At 37.8% G+C, this 19,261-nt stretch overlaps 1 protein-coding gene across 1 annotated transcript in view; it reads right to left on the reverse strand.

The window, feature by feature from the left end:
• The window catches only part of Pxn (Peroxidasin), a 1,464,583-nt gene that overhangs the window by 537,365 nt on the left and 907,957 nt on the right, over positions 1 to 19,261 (reverse strand). The window contains exon 5 of the mRNA XM_067787797.1: positions 16,458 to 16,661. Within this exon, the coding sequence (XP_067643898.1) occupies positions 16,458 to 16,661 (204 nt within the window). The remainder of the gene's footprint in view (positions 1 to 16,457; positions 16,662 to 19,261) is intronic.

Consider the following 19,261-nt stretch of genomic DNA (forward strand, 5'->3'; position numbering starts at 1 on the left):
TTTTGCCCCTCCACACTCCCCTCCGTGGCATAGAGAGGTTGCAAGCGTGGCGAAGACAGCTCATTGGCTTTTCAACCGTCTCTTCCGTCGGACTGGAGTTGTTGATTATCCGTCGGGCATCCCCCAGTACTGATGCGGAGAACGTGGCAGAGTCGACCTTGGATGCGCCCCATGCTTTTGTTCTGCGTGGCCCGTTCGGAATCTGCCTCTGACCGGGATCGTTTAGGTGGAAAGTGATGTAGTTGTGATCGCTGCCAGTCAGATCCTCTATGACTCTCCATCCAGCAGCGGTCAGCAGCAGGCTTTCTGACACTAGTGTTACATCGGGGATCGAGTATCCAAAGCCTGGCCGTCGGTATGTAGGGGTCGTACCAGTGTTAAGCACGTTCAAACCGAGCCTGGCTGCCATCTCAAGGACTAACCTTCCACGGGTGTTAGTCTGCGGCTGAAGTTAAAGTTAAAGTTAAAATTAAAGTTAGATTAAAGTTAAAGTTAAAGTTAAAGTTAAAGTAAAGTTAAAGTTAAAGTTTAAGTTTAAGTTAAAGTTAAGGTTAAAATTAAAATTAAAGTTAAAGGTAAAGTTAAAGTAAAAGTTAAAGTTAAAGTTAAAATTAAAGTTAAAGTTAAAGTTAAAGTTAAAGTTAAACTTAAAGTTAAAGTAGAGTTAAAGTTAAAGTTTAAGTTTAAGTTAAAGCTAAAGTTAAAATTAAATTTAAAGTTAAAGTTATAGTTATAGTTAAAGTTAAAGTTAAAGTTAAAGCTAGAGTTAAAGTTAAAGTCAAAGTTAAAGTTAAAGTTAAAGTTAAATTTAAATTTAAAGTTAAAGTTAAATTTAAAGTTAAAGTTAAAGTAAAAGTTAAAGTTAAAGTTAAATTTAAAGTTAAAGTTAAAGTTAAAGTTAAATTTAAATTTAAAGTTAAAATTAAAGTTAAAGTTAAATTTAAAGTTAAAGTTAAAATTAAAGTTAAAGTTAAAGTTAAGGTTAAAGTTAAAGCTAAAGTTAAAGTTAAAGTTAAAGTTAAGGTTAAAGTTTTTTTTTTTTTTTTTTTTTTTTTTTTTTTTTTTTTTTTTTTTTTTTTTTTTTTTTTTTTTTTTTTTTTTTTGTGTTTCGTGGAAGGAGGAAATGCTTTATGCACTGACCGGGATATTTAAGCCTCACTGCGAGACTCTCCGAGTGTAGGACTCCCTTCTGCCATGAAGGCCTACCCACTAAAACCTAACCTCCCACGGCCCGCGCAAATCCCCGTACCTGGGACCGCGTTTAGCATTACTTCGGGTACGGGTGCGCGCTACGTGAGCTCTATGGCTACTCTCACGCTAATGGGCTAGGCATCCGTCTTCTCGTTTACTGGTAAGTATATGCCTCACATATGTGCTGACCGTATCCCATCTGTCTCTTCGACAGGTCATGTTATTAATGACACTGCCCGGGGATAGGTCGCCAAGTACCTCTTCTACCCTCCTTCGCTGATGGGAGAAGTGCCTGCATTCGAAGAAGGTGTGGCGTACATCGTCTATTTCCCCACAGTACAGACAGCTCGGGCTATCAACCTTACCCATTCTGTGTAGGTATTTGCGGAAGTAACCATGTCCCGTTAGAAACTGGGTCAGGTAAAAGTCTACCTCTCCGTGCGGTCGCTTCAACCATGGATCAATTTCAGGGATTAGTTCCCTAGTCCACTTTCCTACGATGCTGTTGCTCCACTGATCCTGCCAACGTCGGATCGATTCTTCTCGCGCCTGCATGGCAACAGCAGCTCTACTTGCTTGCGATCCGTTGTCATATATTGTTTTTCTTTCCTCAACGAGAAGATATATCGGTATGGTTCCCGCAACGACCAGGACAGCTTCAGCTGAGACCGTGCGGTAAGCCGAAGATATTCGCAGCGCCCCTCTGCGTTGGACCGAGGTGAGGGCGACTCGGTTCTTCCGGTATTTCATTGCGTCCGCCCAGATTTCTGCACCATATAAGAGTATAGAATCCGAGGCTGATGCAAGCAACTTCCTTGTGCATGGTTTTGGGCCACCTGTGTTTGCCATTAATCTACTCAACTGCGCTATTATGCGCGCAGCTCTTTCGCAGGTCCCTCGTATGTGATCCGAGAAGTTGAGTTTGCTGTCTAACCTCACTCCCAGATATTTCGCTGAAGCGAGTGTTTCTATTGGCTGGTCCCCAACCATCATGTTCCTGGTAGTGGGAATACGTCTCTTTGTGAGGATGACGATCTCCGTTTTGGCTGTTGCTAACTGGAGACCGTGCTCAGCCATCCACCTATTTACATTACGCATGACCTGGTTTAATTTTAGCTGTGCCAGCTCGCAGCTTGGTGCTGTTATCACAGCTGCCACGTCGTCTGCAAATGCAACGAGGAAGGTGCTTTCTGGCATGTCTAACCGAAGAAGACTGTCGTAAGTTATATTCCAGAGATCGGGACCTAGTACCGAACCCTGGGCTGCTCCACCTGTTATTTTTACCTTTTTTTGACCGTGAGTACTTTCATATATTAGATACCTCTCTCTTAGGTAGTCCCTTAAAATTTCTAACAAATATTGCGGTACTTTGAAAGTGCTTTCTAGTGCCTCAAGCATGTCCTCCCACCTAGCTGAGTTAAAAGCGTTTTTGACGTCCAGCGTGACCAGCAACACTATAGGTCTTGCTCTGTGGCACGCTGTCTCGGCTTTCTTGACTGCGTCTATAACTTCTGCTATGGCATCCATTGTAGAGTGCCCCCTCCGAAAACCATGCTGTCTGGGCGACAGTCCTCCGGCGTCCTGTAACGCTCTGGTGAGGCGTTGCTTCAGGAGACTCTCCATCAATTTCCCTGCTGTGTCCAACATACATAGGGGACGGTAGGATGATGGAGAGTTGGGATCTCCTTTCCCTTTTGGAATGAGAACCAGTCGTGCTGTCTTCCATATGGTGGGGAAAATTCTTTCTTCGAGACATTTGTTGTACATGTGCAACATAAGTTCTGGGCAGTCGTTTGCAGCTAGTCTAATTGCCTCCGCGGGTATTCCGTCGGGCCCAGATGCTTTCCTAGGTTTCATAGTTCGCACGGCAGTTTTAAGCTCTTCTTCTTGGAATGGTTCCACGTTGCGATCTTCATGGGTAACGTACCCGCCCTCCCTAGGCAGTTGGGTGGGAAACAGGCCATCCACAATGTTCCTTATTTGGTTCTCGTCCATCAGCTGGTTTGGCGGACGGAACTTCATCATTACTATCTTATATCCCTGCCCCCATGGGTCTCGATCCACTTCCTCGCAAAGCGCTTTCCAGCACTTAAGCTTGCTTTGCTTAATGGCAGCACTAAGAGCTTTCTTCGCTCCTTTGTACGCTTCCGACTTTTCTAGAGCCTCAGGCCTGCCGCGCGCGCGAGTTGCTAGCCTTCGCATCCTGTGGCATATTTTCCGCAGCTCCGCGATTTCGCTATTCCACCAGTATACCTGCTTTTTACCCCTCCAAGGTTAAAGTTAAAGTTAAAGTTAAATTTAAAGTTAAAGTTAAAGTTAAATTTAAAGTTAAAGTTAAAGTTAAAGTTAAGGTTAAAGTTAAAGTTAAAGTTAAAGTTAAAGTTAAAGTCAAAGTTAAAGTTAAAGTAAAAGTAAAAGTTAAAGTTAAAATTTAAGTTAAAGTTAAAGTTAAAACTAAAGTTAAGTTAAAGTTAATGTTAAAGTTAAAGTTAAAGTTAAAGTTAAAGTTAAAGTTAAAGTTAAAGTTAAATTTAAAGTTAAATTTAAAGTTAAAGTTAAAGTTAAATTTAAATTTAAATTCAAATTTAAAGTTAAAGTTAAAGTTGAAAGTTAAAGTTAAATTTAAAGTTAAAGTTAAAGTTAAAGTAAAAATTAAAGTTAAAGTTAAGGTTAAAGTTAAAGTTAAATTTAAAGTTAAAGTTAAAGTTAAAGTTGAAGTTAAAGTTAAAGTTGACGTTAAAGTTAAAGTTAAAGCAAAAATTAAAGTTAAAGTTACAGTTAAATTTAAAGTTAAAGTTAAAGTTAAATTTAAAGTTAAAGTGAAAGTTAAGGTTAAAGTTAAAGTTAAAGTTAAAGTCAAAGTTAAAGTTAAAGTAAAATTAAAAGTTAAAGTTAAAGTTAAAATTAAAGTTAAAGTTAAAGTTAAAGTTAAATTTAAAGTTAAAGTTAAAGTTAAAGTTAAAGTTAAATTTAAAGTTAAAGTTAAAGTTGAAGTTAAAGTTAAAGTTAAAGTTAAAGTTAAAGTTAAAGTTAAATTTAAAGTTAAAATTAAAGTTAAATTTAAAGTTAAAGTTAAAGTTAAAGTTAAGGTTACAGTTAAAGTTAAAGTTAAAGTTAAAGTTAAAGTCAAAGTTAAAGTTAAAGTAAAAGTAAAAGTAAAAGTTAAAGTTAAAATTAAAGTTAAAGTTAAAACTAAAGTTAAGTTAAAGTTAATGTTAAAGTTAAAGTTAAAGTTAAATTTAAAGTTAAATTTAAAGTTAAAGTTAAAGTTAAAGTTAAATTTAAATTTAAATTTAAAGTTAAAGTTAAAGTTGAAAGTTAAGGTTAAATTTAAAGTTAAAGTTAAAGTAAAAATTAAAGTTAAAGTTAAAGTTAAGGTTAAAGTTAAAGTTAAAGTTAAAGTTAAAGTTAAAGTTAAAGTTAAAGTTAAAGTTAAATTTAAAGTTAAAATTAAAGTTAAAGTTAAAGTTAAAGTTAAGGTTAAATTTAAATTTAAAGTTAAAGTTAAAGTAAAAGTTAAAGTTAAAGTTAAAGTTAAGGTTAAAGTTAAAGATAAAGTTAAAGTGAATGTTAAAGTTAAAGTGAAAGTTAAAGTTAAAGTTAAAATAAAGTTAAAGTAAAATTTAAAGTTAAAGTTAAATATATATATTATTCTGTTTTATGAGCTCTAGTCCTGTTTTAAATAAAACAACTCCGTTTGTTGCTTATATGTATTTAATTTCGATATTTCGATCTCAATCTGAGATCATCATCAGGACTGTAATAAAAAACAATAAAAACACACATTCAATTACACATAAAAAACATATTCATCTCTTAAACATATTATATTTCACATAAAAACATGTTAATCTACTTAAACATAATGCATAAGCGCGACTTACATCTTCCGCTGTGATGCAAAGACTAAAAATCAAAATGCCAAAATCTTTAAATCCGTCACATATATCCCTGGGCTTTCAGAAAGGATCAAACATTCAAAAATGTATGATATGGATAATGTTCAGCTAGCATTTACCTACAGCAATTCTTTAAAAAAGGTGTTCAGCAGATTAAAAGACCCAATACCAATACAAGAAAAATCGGATGTTGTTTATAGGATTCCTTGCAACGGCGACGGGTCCCACGTATGCGAGAAAGTATATGTGGGTACTACAAAATTAAAACTGAAGACAAGGATATCCGCTCACAAATCCAATATAAAATTAAGGAACAATTTTTCTGACAACAAAACGGCTCTATCATCTCATTGTAAGGATACCGGACATTACCCGGATTTCGAAAATATCAAAATTTTGGAAGAGGAGAAAAATTATCATAAGCGTTTTACTTTAGAAATGCTTCACATAGTGAACACCCCTAATGATAGAAGGATGAATTTTAAGGCTGACACGGATCATTGTGCTTACGCCTACCGCAACCTGATTTTAAAGCACAATCAATACTCTTGATAAAATAAAACAAAAATAATAACAATTTGCTCCATTCTCTGCACATGCACACTCATGTAGTTTCTGTGCCTTGGTACAATAACTATACACCTGATTACTGGTATGCATACCTACAGTATTATTATCTTCGCCGCTTGCCATATTATTGTTGTAATTTTTTCTCAATTTTTGTTTACAATTACGGTATTTCATTTTATTATCTACATGTTTACACTCTCTGTTTATTTTTTCGTTGGTTCCGATAATCACTTTTCTTCATAATTTTTAGTCTTTGCATCACAGCGGAAGATGTAAGTCGCGCTTATGCATTATGTTTAAGTAGATTAACATGTTTTTATGTGAAATATAATATGTTTAAGAGATGGATATGTTTTTTACGTGTAATTGAATGTGTGTTTTTATTGTTTTTTATTACAGTCCTGATGATGATCTCAGATTGAGATCGAAATATCGAAATTAAATACATATAAGCAACAAACGTAGTTGTTTTATTTTAAACAGGCCTAGAGCTCATAAAACAGAATAATATATAAATTTATTCATTAACGGCCAATAAACAAATTAATTATGTTAAAACGGAGAGCACACCGAGAGGTAAACGGCAACACAAACGTTTACAAAAACATCAAAAATGGTTACAACAACAAAACCAAGAGAAATATTAAACAATACCAACGCAACACACAGCAAATCGCGAGAATATCAGAATCAACAAAGTTCCTGGAGAGATGTAGGAGAAATAGAGTTACACCGAGTTTCATAACCAATGCAACCAAAACCATTCTTTACACTATTAACAACAACATCAATAGCCACAAAATACCAACAAAACTATCGAACACCGTAAATACATACATGGAGAGGATCGGGTACAAACTTTTAAACTTACTAATCACAATAAAACATGAAATTCTACGGCGAAAAGGAAAAGAGGTAAATAGGTTAAAAACACTAATAACACAATCCCTTACAACACACGATGCCACGACATTCTTTAAAAGCGAAGAGCTTTTGACGAATACTCTCAAGACCAACATGAAAAATACACAAGTTAGCAAGTACGAACATCTAAACAAAAACAGGAACAAAGCTTTAACATTAGGGTGATACCTGAATATATTTGTAACACGACGGAAATACAAATACCGACAAATATCATGTGGCTTCTTTCCCTTGGTCCCAAGCATGCTCTGCCCACGTTGGTTAAAGAATTCCCGTTATTCAAATTGATAGCAGATGGGGAAAATCACATTCAAACTATTAAAGAAAAAGATAAACAGGAAATCGAAAGGAACAACTTGACGGCACTTCTACAGAACCACATTAACAAAACAAAAAGTTCAGCTAGAGACAAATTCACGGTAGACACACTGCGAGCCACAAAACAATTTTTGAAAAAGAATGAACAAATCTTAGTTCTCAATGCAGATAAGGGAAATGTCACAGTGTTAATGGACGGAACTGAATACGACATAAAGATGCAGAAAATTGTTAATGATATTTCTATGTATAAAGTATTAAAACGCGACCCTACCAATCAGCTTCAAAGGAAAAACAGCGATATAGTGGATAAATTATACAACAACAATGTCATTGATTTAAAAGAAAAAGTTAGTCTTAATTGTAAAACTTCCTATCCCCCCCGAATCTATGGCCTGCCAAGATCCATAAAGCAGGAATTCCGCTTAGACCTATCTGTTCGTCCGTCAAGTCTCCGTCCTACAATCTGTGTAAATTTGTCATACAAATTCTGAAAAATCTGACCTCTTCATCCAAATACAACATCAAAGATGCAGCTGAGTTCAAAAATAAGATACACAATACGTATGTGCATGACGACGAGAGTTTGGTGTCGTTCGACGTCGTGTCTTTATTTCCCAGCATACCAGTTGATTTAGCACTAGACATCATAGGTGCAAAGTGGGACATGATAAAGGAGCACACGTCCATGACGAAAGAACTTTTCTTGACGGTAGTCAAGTTTTGCATTAAGGAAAATCGTTATTTCAAATATAAGGATAAAATATACGAGCAACGATCGGGAATGCCCGTGGGAGCCCCAGCGTCACCGGTCATTGCGGATATTGTGATGGAGGAACTTTTATCCCGGTTTGAAATGCAGGCGCCGAACAAACCACGAATGCTTACGAAATATGTAGATGATTTGTTCGCGATAATAAAAACGGAGGACACAAATATTTTGCTTAACCTACTTAACGGATACCACCGATCGATTAAATTCACTATTGAAGTAGAAAGGGACGGAAAAATACCTTTTCTGGACACCCTAGTGATTAGGAGGAACAACCAATTAGCATTAGACTGGTACAAAAAACCTACTGCATCCGGCAGACTGATTAACTTCAACTCACAGCATGATAGAGGAGTAATAGTGAACACGGCCAATAATTTCGTGAGACGAGTTCTCTCAATTAGTGATAGAATTTACCATACCAAAAATATTAAACTTATAAAGGATACCCTCGAAAAGAACGATTTTCCAATTAAATTAGTGAACAAACTTATATATAATTATTACTCGCGTCTAGGTAACGATAATAAGGAGAAAAATCAAAATGCCAAAATCTTTAAATCCGTCACATATATCCCTGGGCTTTCAGAAAGGATCAAACATTCAAAAATGTATGATATGGATAATGTTCAGCTAGCATTTACCTACAGCAATTCTTTAAAAAAGGTGTTCAGCAGATTAAAAGACCCAATACCAATACAAGAAAAATCGGATGTTGTTTATAGGATTCCTTGCAACGGCGACGGGTCCCACGTATGCGAGAAAGTATATGTGGGTACTACAAAATTAAAACTGAAGACAAGGATATCCGCTCACAAATCCAATATAAAATTAAGGAACAATTTTTCTGACAACAAAACGGCTCTATCATCCCATTGTAAGGATACCGGACATTACCCGGATTTCGAAAATATCAAAATTTTGGAAGAGGAGACAAATTATCATAAGCGTTTTACTTTAGAAATGCTTCACATAGTGAACACCCCTAATGATAGAAGGATGAATTTTAAGGCTGACACGGATCATTGTGCTTACGCCTACCGCAACCTGATTTTAAAGCACAATCAATACTCTTGATAAAATAAAACAAAAATAATAACAATTTGCTCCATTCTCTGCACATGCACACTCATGTAGTTTCTGTGCCTTGGTACAATAACTATACACCTGATTACTGGTATGCATACCCACAGTATTATTATTTTCGCCGCTTGCCATATTATTGTTGTAAATTTTTCTCAATTTTTGTTTACAATTACGGTATTTCATTTGATTGTCTACACGTTTACACTCTCTGTTTATTTTTTCGTTGGTTCCGATAATCACTTTTCTTCATAATTTTTAGTCTTTGCATCACAGCGGAAGATGTAAGTCGCGCTTATGCATTATGTTTAAGTAGATTAACATGTTTTTATGTGAAATATAATATGTTTAAGAGATGGATATGTTTTTTATGTGTAATTGAATGTGTGTTTTTATTGTTTTTATTACAGTCCTGGTGATGATCTCAGATTGAGATCGAAATATCGAAATTAAATACATATAAGCAACAAACGGAGTTGTTTTATTTAAAACAGGCCTAGAGCTCATAAAACAGAATAATATATATATTTATTCATTAACGGCCAATAAACAAATTAATTATGTTAAAGTTAAAATTAAAGTTAAAGTTAAAGTTAAAAATAAAGTTAAAGTTAAAGTTTAAGACAAATCTTGAATTAATATCAAAGAAAACAAAATGTTGCCAAATATTATAATTGCATAAGTTGATAATATGCAATAGCTTTACCGCGACAGTCCCCGAGTGCCACACGCCCTTTTTTTAATGCTCTTGCTCTAGCATGTATTATATTATGTTGGCAACTTGAAGTGCATAGATATTGTCACGGATATTAGCATCACTAAGCTATACCATCACTAAAGCGATGCTAAGGCATGCTAAGCGATATTTACGTCAATAATCAAATCATGTATACACATATATAAGACAGCCGAGAGATGTCACACACAGATGCATTTTCTTATACGCCTATGTGTGCGCGAGAGACTGTAAACTACAAACATTCCCATCAATAATTCAATCATTATGTATCTACATAAACGAATAAATAATTGCGTCTACATATATGTACCATGTACGTATACGAGCAGCGGAGAGTCAATGCACTAACACATGCATATATCTGAGAAGTTTGAGAGCTACTGGACTAGTAGATTCTGGAAGCGCCTAAAAGATGTATAAAATTGTGCAATTTTAGTTATAGCTGAGAAGTTTGAGAGCTCATGGACAATGCTAGTAGATTCTAGAAAAATGCGAACGAGGAAACCAAAGAGTATAAAAGGCGACAGATGTAGAGGCGCTGGAATTCAGTTTGAGTTGAGCTATCAATCAGTTATTGATTAAGCACGCGATCTGGCGGCCAATAGTAGAGTTTCATTTGAGTTATCAATCAGTTTGATTATTAAGCCAGCGAGTAGCAAAGTATAAGTGTTATTGTGAAGTACTTTAATAAAGGCAATTTTTCCATTATTCAAAATTGGAGTTATTTATTCAACAGTTTAGTTATTCGAACTTAGCAGAGGATTGCAAATAAGAGGATTTGCAGCAAATTCGTTACAATATGTTTATGAACTCAAATAGTTCATTTGCCGGCTCTAACGAACTCAACACTAAAATAGTACTGAAGCTTTTGAGTGATGGTCACCCTGGATTTCAGCTTTGTCATTTCAAATTTAGAAGTCTGAATCAATGTAAGCTTGATTATTTGAACCACATATTTAGCTCTGTGAGTGTGGATGTTCTGTGTCACTGAAACTTGGGTTCAAAATGAGACGAATGATAATGGTAACCAGTTTCTTGACTATTGTCTGGTTAGAAATGACAGACAGCAAGGTAAGCGAGGTGGAGGGATTGCGATATACCACAAGAAGACGTTGCAGTGTAAAATAATAAATAAATCAGATAATTCCGATCCTATAGAGTTTTTGATGGTGGAATTTTACAATAATTACGAGCGTTGCCTTGTTGTATGCGTGTATAATCCAAATAAGTCGTATGACTTAAATAACCTCTTTCAATGTATACATAAATATAGTGCCACTTACGAACATATACTACTGTGTGGAGATTTAAATATAGATTTGCTTGTTGAAAATGATCGTTCCCAAAACTTGCTTGAAGATATGTCAGGCTTAGGGCTTAAAGTTGTAAGCCAGCTTCCTACTCGTTTTGGTCCCCATTGTAGACCAAGTTTACTGGACGTCTTTTGCGTTTCTGATATGAGTAATGTCTTACATTTTGACCAACTATGTTAGCGATGGTGTTAGCGACCACGACCACAACTTTGGCTGTTCAACCGCTATGCTTAAGGTAATGGAAGATATACGGCTTTCCTTTGATAACGGCGACCTGACTATTCTTGTACTGTTGGATTTCTCCAAGGCTTTTGACACTGTCTGCCACAAAATTCTTATTCATAAGTTTCAAACATACTTTGGTTTCAGTAGGGATGCTGTAAGGCTCATAAATAGCTACTTTACAAACAGGCATCAGAGGGTAGTGTGTAGAGATAGTAAATCCAGCTCATTGCCGGTGAAATCTGGTATACCTCAGGGCTCTATTCTTGGTCCAATTTTATTTAGCTTGTATATAAAAGACATAGAGAAATGTTGTCAAAATGTATCTATTCATCTTTATGCTGATGATGCGCAAATATACCTCTCGGCACTTCTTGTGTTAGTGGAGGATCTTGTTTGTCGAATAAATGAAGACCTAAAAGCTATAAATCAATGGTCTAACAATAATAAGCTCTGCCTTAATACATCTAAAACACAGGCGATTGCCATTTCAGATTATTCTTATAATTTGGATGATGTTTCTCCAATAATACTTAATGGGAACGTTGTGAAATTTGAGAAGACTGTTAAAACGCTTGGATTCATACTAAATAAGCATCTTACTTGTGCTGATCATGTAAATTCATCAATTAGTAGGTTATATTATATATTGAGACATTTATGGAAAACGGCCAATTTTATTAGTGAAGATACCAAACTTAAACTTGCAAAAGCTCTATTACTGCCAATAATATCGTACCATGAGCTGCTATATGGTTGCCTTGAAAAAGGTTCCATGAGGAAGTATCAACTTATAATTAATAATTGCGCCAGATATATTTTTCTTAAAAGGAAATACGATCATATTTCCAGCTTCTCAAGAACGATTCTTGAATGTAGTTTACCTTCGTTCTTTGATCGCCGTCTACTATTTTTTATACATAAAATTATTTACTCGCGTTCCCCAGAATATCTGTTTTCGAAGCTTTCGTTTGCGCGGTCAACTCGTACTTGCAACCTTACTATACCGCACTTTAAATACTCGGTGACATCCAGAATTTTTTTCTTTAGAGCTGTGCAATTGTGGAATGCTCTGCCCAATAAAGTGAAGTTAGAAACAAATCCTAAGCGCTTCAAGTTCGCTGTAAACCAGATCCTTTGTTAATGAACTTATGAAAAACTAGCTTTTACCCGCGGCCCCGTCCGCAAGGAGAAAATGAAATATATGGGCTATTCACGTTAGCCTGCTTATCAAGTTATCTGTTTACAATTTTGTTTCTGTGTAATGCATTTTATATTTGTAAATCAGTAAAAAAAAGAACTAAATGAGCTGATAACCTGATAGGATCCCCAAATTATCCCGAAATTACCCATAAAAAGCCACGAAATGACCCCGACGCTATCGCTGACGGATGCCTAAAACCATCCAGAAATGCCCCCGAAGGGTCTTCAAAAGTTCCCGGAATAGACCCAAAAAAAAACCCGAAATGACAACGACACGATTCTAGACTTATCCAGGGAACCACACAGAAATGATCCCTGAAGGGTACCAAAATGATCCCGAAATAGTCCCGAAAAGGTTCCGAAATGACCCTGACGGGCTCCCGGACGGATCTCAAAAACCATGCAGAAAATATCCAGGAAGGGTTCCTAAATTATCCCGACAGGGTCCAAAAATGTTCCGAAATGACCCCGAGGGGATCAACGACGTATCCCGAAAACAATTCAGAAATGATGCCGGTAGGTACCCCAAATGATCCCGAAATGACCCCGTCGGGATTCCAGAAAGATCCCTAAAACTATCCAGAAATGATGCCGGAAAGGTCCCCAAATGACCCCCTAATAGTCCCGAAATGACGCTGACGGAATCCCAGACGGATCCCGAAAACCATCCAGAAATGATGCCGAAAGGGTCCCCAAATGATCCCGTATTAGTCGCGAAAAAGTCCCGAAATTACCATGAAGGGATCCCGGACGGATACCCAAAACCATCTAGAAATGATGCCGGAAGGTACCCCAAATGATCCAGGAAAAATTCTGAAATAACCCCGACGGGATCCCCGACGGATCCCGAAAACCTTCCAGAAATTATGCCGGAAGGGAACCCCAAATGATCCCGAAAAAGTCCCGATATTACCCCGATGGGATCCCGGACGGATCCCGAAAACCATCCAGAAATGATGCCGGAAGAGCCCCCAAATGATCCCGAAAAAGTCCCCAAATGACCCCGACGAGATCCCGGACGGATCCCGAAAACCATCCAGAAATGATGCCGGAAGAGCCCCCAAATGATCCCGAAAAAGTCCCTAAATTACCCCGACGAGATCCCGGACGGATCCCGAAAACCATCCAGAAATGATGCCTAAAGGATCCCAAAATGATCCCGTATTAGCCGCGAATAAGTCACGAAATGACTCCGACGGGATGCCGGACGAATCCCGAAGACCATCCAGAAATGATGCCTAAAGGGACGCAAAATAACCCCGAAAAAGTCCCGTAATGATCCCGGAAACCATCAAGAATTTATCTCTCGAAGGTACGCAAATGATCCCGAAAGTACCCCGACGGGATCCCGGACGGATCCCGAAAACCATCCAGAAATGATGCCGAAAAGGTCCCCAAATGATCCCCTAATAGTCCCGAAATTACCCTGCTGGGATCCCGAACGGATCCCGAAAACCATCCAGAAATGATGCCGAAAGGGTCTCCAAATGATCCCGAATTAGTCGAGAAAAAGTCCCTAAATGACCCCGACGGGATCCCGGAAGCATCCCGAAACCCATGTAGAAATGATGCCGAAAAATACCCCAAATGATGCCGAAAAATACCCCAAATGATGCCGAAAAAGTCCCGAAATGACCCCGATGGGATACCGAAAACCATCTAGAAATGATGCCGGTAGGTACCCCAAAATGATCCCGAAAAAGTCCCAAAATGACCCCGACGGGATCACGGACGAATCCCGAAAACCATCCAGAAATGATGCCGGAAGGGAACCCAAATGATCCCGAAAAATTCCCAAAATGACCCCGGACGGATCCCGAAAACCATCCAGAAATGATGCCGGTAGGTACCCCAACTGATCCCGAAAAAGTCCCAAAATGACCCCGACGGGATCACGGACGAATCCCGAAAATCATCCAGAAATGATGCCGGAAGGGACCCCAAATGATCCCGAAAAATTCGGAAAATGACCCCGACGAGATCCCGGACGAATTCCGAAAACCATCCAGAAATGATGCCGGAAGGGAACCCAAATGATCCCGAAAAATTCCCAAAATGAAACCGACGGGATCCCGGACGGATCCCGAAAACCATCCAGAAATGATGCCGGTAGGTACCCCAAATGATCCCGAAAAAGTCCAAAAATTACCCCGACGGGATCACGGACGAATCCCGAAAACCATCTAGAAATGATGCCGGAAGGGAACCCAAATGATCCCGAAAAAGTCCTAAAATGACCCCGACGGGATCCCGGACGGATCCCGAAAACCATCCAGAAATGATGCCGGAAGGGACCCCAAATGATCCCGAAAAAGTCCTAAAATGACCCCGACGGGATCCCGACGGATCCCGAAAACCATCCAGAAATGATGCCGAAAGGGACCCCAAATGATCCCGACGAGATCCCGGACGAATCCCGAAAACCATCCAGAAATGATGCCGGAAGGGAACCCAAATGATTCCGAAAAATTCCCAAAATGACCCCGACGGGATTCCGGACGGATCCCGAAAACCATCCAGAAATGATGCCAGTAGGTACCCCAAATGATCCCGAAAAAGTCCCAAAATGACCCCGACGGGATCACGGACGAATCCCGAAAACCAGCCAGAAATGATGCCAGAAGGGAACCCAAATGATCCCGAAAAAGTCCTAAAATGACCCCGACGGGATCCCGGACGGATCCCGAAAACCATCCAGAAATGATGCCGGAAGGGACCCCAAATGATCCCGAAAAAGTCCCGAAATTATCGCGACAGGATCCCGGACGGATACCAAAAACCATCCAGATGTGATCCCGGTAGGTACCCCAAATGATCCGGAAATAGTCCCGAAATTACCCCGTCGAGAGCCCCGACGGATCCAGGAAACTATGCAGAAATGATGCCGAGGAGGTCCTCAAATGATCCCCTAAGAGTCCCGAAATGATCCCTCTCGGATCCCGGACGGATCCCGAAAACCATCCAGTAACGATGCCGTCCGTGAAGGGTCCCCAAATAATCCCGTATTAGTAGAGAAAAAGTCCCGAAATGACCCCGACGGTATCTCGAACGAACCCCGAAAACTATGCAGAAATGATCCCGAAATAGTCCCGAAATGACCCCGTCGAGATCCCCGACGGATCCCGGAAACTACGCAGAAATGATGCCGGAAAGGTCTTCAAATGATCTCCTAATAGTCCCGAAATGATCCCCGACGAATCCCGGAAGCTATGCAGAAATGATGCCGGAAAGGTCTTCAAATGATCCCCTAATAGTCCCGAAATGATCCCGAACGAATCCCGAAAACCTTCCAAAAATGATCCCCGAAGGGTCTCGATATGACCCCAACGGGATTACAAATAAGGCGAAGCTAATTGTAGAACCATATTAATAAGGCAGCAGGCGCGTTGGAGCGAATGAAGAGTTACAAAGAAACAGAGAGGTAAAGCTAATAAAAGCGTGCTAATAAAAACAATTGATGGAGGTCGGGAGGAGAAGTACCGCTGCTCATTTTTCCAAAATTGTTTAGATCTCGATCATTATGTGCCAGATACCAAAAACTATTGATTTAGGAGAAAATTTAGTCGCAAAGACGAAAAAATATAATAATTAAATTATAACTGTTCCTAGGGGACGGGGACCACGCCCCTTTTCAAAAATATATAGCTAGTAGATCCTTCTAGACTATTGGCTATATGTGTGCCAAATTTCATCCAAATCCGCCCAGCCGTTCTTGCGTGATTGAGTCACAAAGACAAACGTCTGGACAAACATCCAAACATCTTCGCATCCAAACTTTGCCATTTATAATATATATTAGATTAGATTAGATTAGATATTAGATTAGATTAGATTAGATATTAGATTAGATTAGATTAGATATCTATGCTTTTGTCCTTCTTCATCTCACTTTTTGAATTGACCTCACTTTTTGAATCTAGCTCTGTCAGCAACTAGTATTAAATATATAAATAAGTAATAAATTTGTACTAGTATTAAGTAAACATTTCAAAGATGACACTGTAAAAGACCATGTCTTATATGTGCATTAAATAAATTAATGAATGAATGATGTATAACACCAAGTTATGCTCACACTCTTCCAAGTTACACTTAAGATAGGTACAGTGAATACATAAAAGTGTGAACTTCTCTATAGATTCAAGGAAATAGAAATATGGGGCATTTCGCAACATAGTGACATTGTTCCTCTTTGACACACCTATACTTCGAAATATACGTACCTGCATCGTCAGATGTAGCTTTCTTTATAGATAGTTCAGTGTTTTCGTTTTCCAATGTTAAATGCTCATTTGCTTGCACTGGATTACTCTTAAAATACCATAAAATATCAGGTGAAGGGTGCCCATCCGCATCACATTCCAAGGTGAAAGGCTTTCCCAAAGTCAAGGAAAGATTCTGTGGTGCAAGTATAATTTCGGGAAGATCTGAAAGTGAAAGTCGAAATATATTACAAAAATGTACATACATATAGGTACCTAGATAAAAATGCATAAAAATAAAACCTATAATTGTAATGATATTGCCACAGTTATTATTGTTGTTGTAGCGATAAGGACACTCCCGAAGGTCTTATCGATGTTGATGGTCCTTTATCGGACGCAGATCCGGTACGTTCCGGTAACAAGCACCATTAAGACATCAGCCCGACCATCTCGGGAACTATTTTGTATTACCACGTGAACCTTCAAGGCCATTCCGCCCTCCTACCCCATAGATCTGCGAGGAACTTGGGGTCGCCAGAGCCTCGGCTATTAAAGTAACAGGATTCGCCACAGGTGGGTGAGGTTGAAAATTGGGTTGGAGAAGCTATATTTTGCGCAAGCTACACCATGAATAAGTTGCGCTACATAACCCCTTGAATCAATTAGGTAATTTAGTGGCCTCTTACGGCAGGAAAAACTGCCGCGGGTATATTTTTTGTTTCAATTTACTTCATGCATGAAATCAGAATATAGAGAGAGTAGAGCCACTGGTAAAAATTTGGAATTGAACATGGTACGATTTTAAATTCAAAATTTTCACAAAACTCAAAGAAATCCCAAATCAGCCAGCTTGAAATCCGAGTTTTCACTTGTGGTCAAGGGAGGGGGCATGGTATAAAAAAGAAACTAGTTCCACTCAAAATTTTTTGACGTATTTGGAGATTTTTGAAGTTTCATAATATTTGTTGATTTGCTAGAAGCGTTGCCATACAGTTACTGTTTAAGGCGAAATTGTGGCTTTTCGGGATGGAAATTTCATTCAGGATGAAAACGCAATGTTCATCTGAGACAATAATAATATGCCAATTTATGTACATACATGTTTATTCAGAATACAGTATACTATGCAATTTTATTGAAAAGTAGTGGATAATGACTCACACATTGCTTAATGGCTCATATCTTTATGGCAGCTTGACCCCTAGACATAAAAAAATACACGAAAACTTCTGTTGTTCTAGCATGGCCCTATTATCATGCCTCTACAGTGGATAGTTCTCAAGGCATGTTGAGAAAAAGTGTACCTCCAAAGTCAGGCAGGTGTTTAATTTGTTACGTTTGTGGGACGCTACATCAATAAATATCAATGCTAAAATGGCACAGAATGTTTTGTAATAACTTTGAAATAGTAAAACGAAAAAGGTTTTCCGAACGCTGATGAAGAGCGTTAAAATGCGATTCTCTTTATTGACGAAATTCATTTCTATTTATACAAAAGTTCTTAACCTACACATACATATTTACATGAATGTTTACATACTAGAAGTACATGACTTAATAATGAAAAATGATTTCCCCGCAAATTATTGTATTGACCTACATATTGTCAATATGATCCGCGCGTAAGCTGATTGGTATGACGAATCAATATATTAGGCGATACGAATGAACTCATGGTGGTTATCTGAGTCAATTAAATATGAACGTTTGTTTGTATGTATATTTGTAACATTAATCGTGTTCGAAGTGAGGTGAATTCCACGCAACACTACAGTTTTTAGGCGGGGCTTGCCCCAAGGTTACCCCTGGTACAACGGGCAAAACAACTTACATAACTAGTGGCTTACCTGCAGAGCTACTGGGCAAATGTTCTCCCTACAAAATGGTTTAACAATTCCCTTCTCAAGCGCTAAGCTTGAATTATACAATAAATAAAATATGTGGACTTGTAGCCAATTTATAACTATTCAATTTTATAAAAATTGCGTTTAATTATGCTAAACTCTTTAGAAATTGCGGTGTCGGGTTATAAGGACCTCGTTTGGGCAATCAATTGACAAACGTGTATGTTTTTTCAACATGTTCTGGGCAAACGTACGGACACTTAAGGAGGCTATATTCCCTTGCTTTGTATTTCAAACCATGTTTCTTCCACCAAAGCAATTTTCGGGAGCTCGAAAAACTTATTAAAAACCTTTTCTAAGCTAATATTTCGTATTAAAATATTTCCAACGCATGCAACTCATTTTTTTCTTTTTTTATTTAAAATAACTGTGAAAGTAATTAAGTCGTATCCGTTATTATGATATCCATCAAAATTAGAAAATTTCGTGGCATTTTTCATCTGGTAGCTTGTTTTCTGTGAAATAGTCATTGTCCCCGCAAAAGTCAAGTGGCTAACGTCACACTAAATGGAACTACCTCCATTTTTTGTATCATGGGAGGGGGTTGCTTTTCGTAAATCTGTGACACAGATATCAATTCTACATTAAAAAAAAAATTTTTTTTTTCCGAAATGAGAAGGATTTTTCGCCATAGGAATTTCTTCTCAAAACAATAACATTTTGTCTAAAAACAAAAGGAAAATCTTTCTAATATATTCTTCATTATTATAAAAATGCATATAATAAATTGAGGAAAAGTTTCTTTGCATATTGCAAAAAATCCCTCCAATGTTTATCTTCTGAGGAAGTTTCTTTTTTAGTGTTTATTTCTCATTTGGCAAATTGGTAGCCACGACTAGTGATAGAACGATACGAGTACTGAGTGAGTAGTATCGATACTTTCCAAAAAATACTCGAGTACATATTTCGTAATTGATG

The sequence above is a fragment of the Eurosta solidaginis genome, chromosome 5 (assembly GCF_040869045.1).
Source record: "Eurosta solidaginis isolate ZX-2024a chromosome 5, ASM4086904v1, whole genome shotgun sequence".
In the NCBI taxonomy this organism is placed as follows: Eukaryota; Metazoa; Arthropoda; class Insecta; order Diptera; family Tephritidae; genus Eurosta; species Eurosta solidaginis.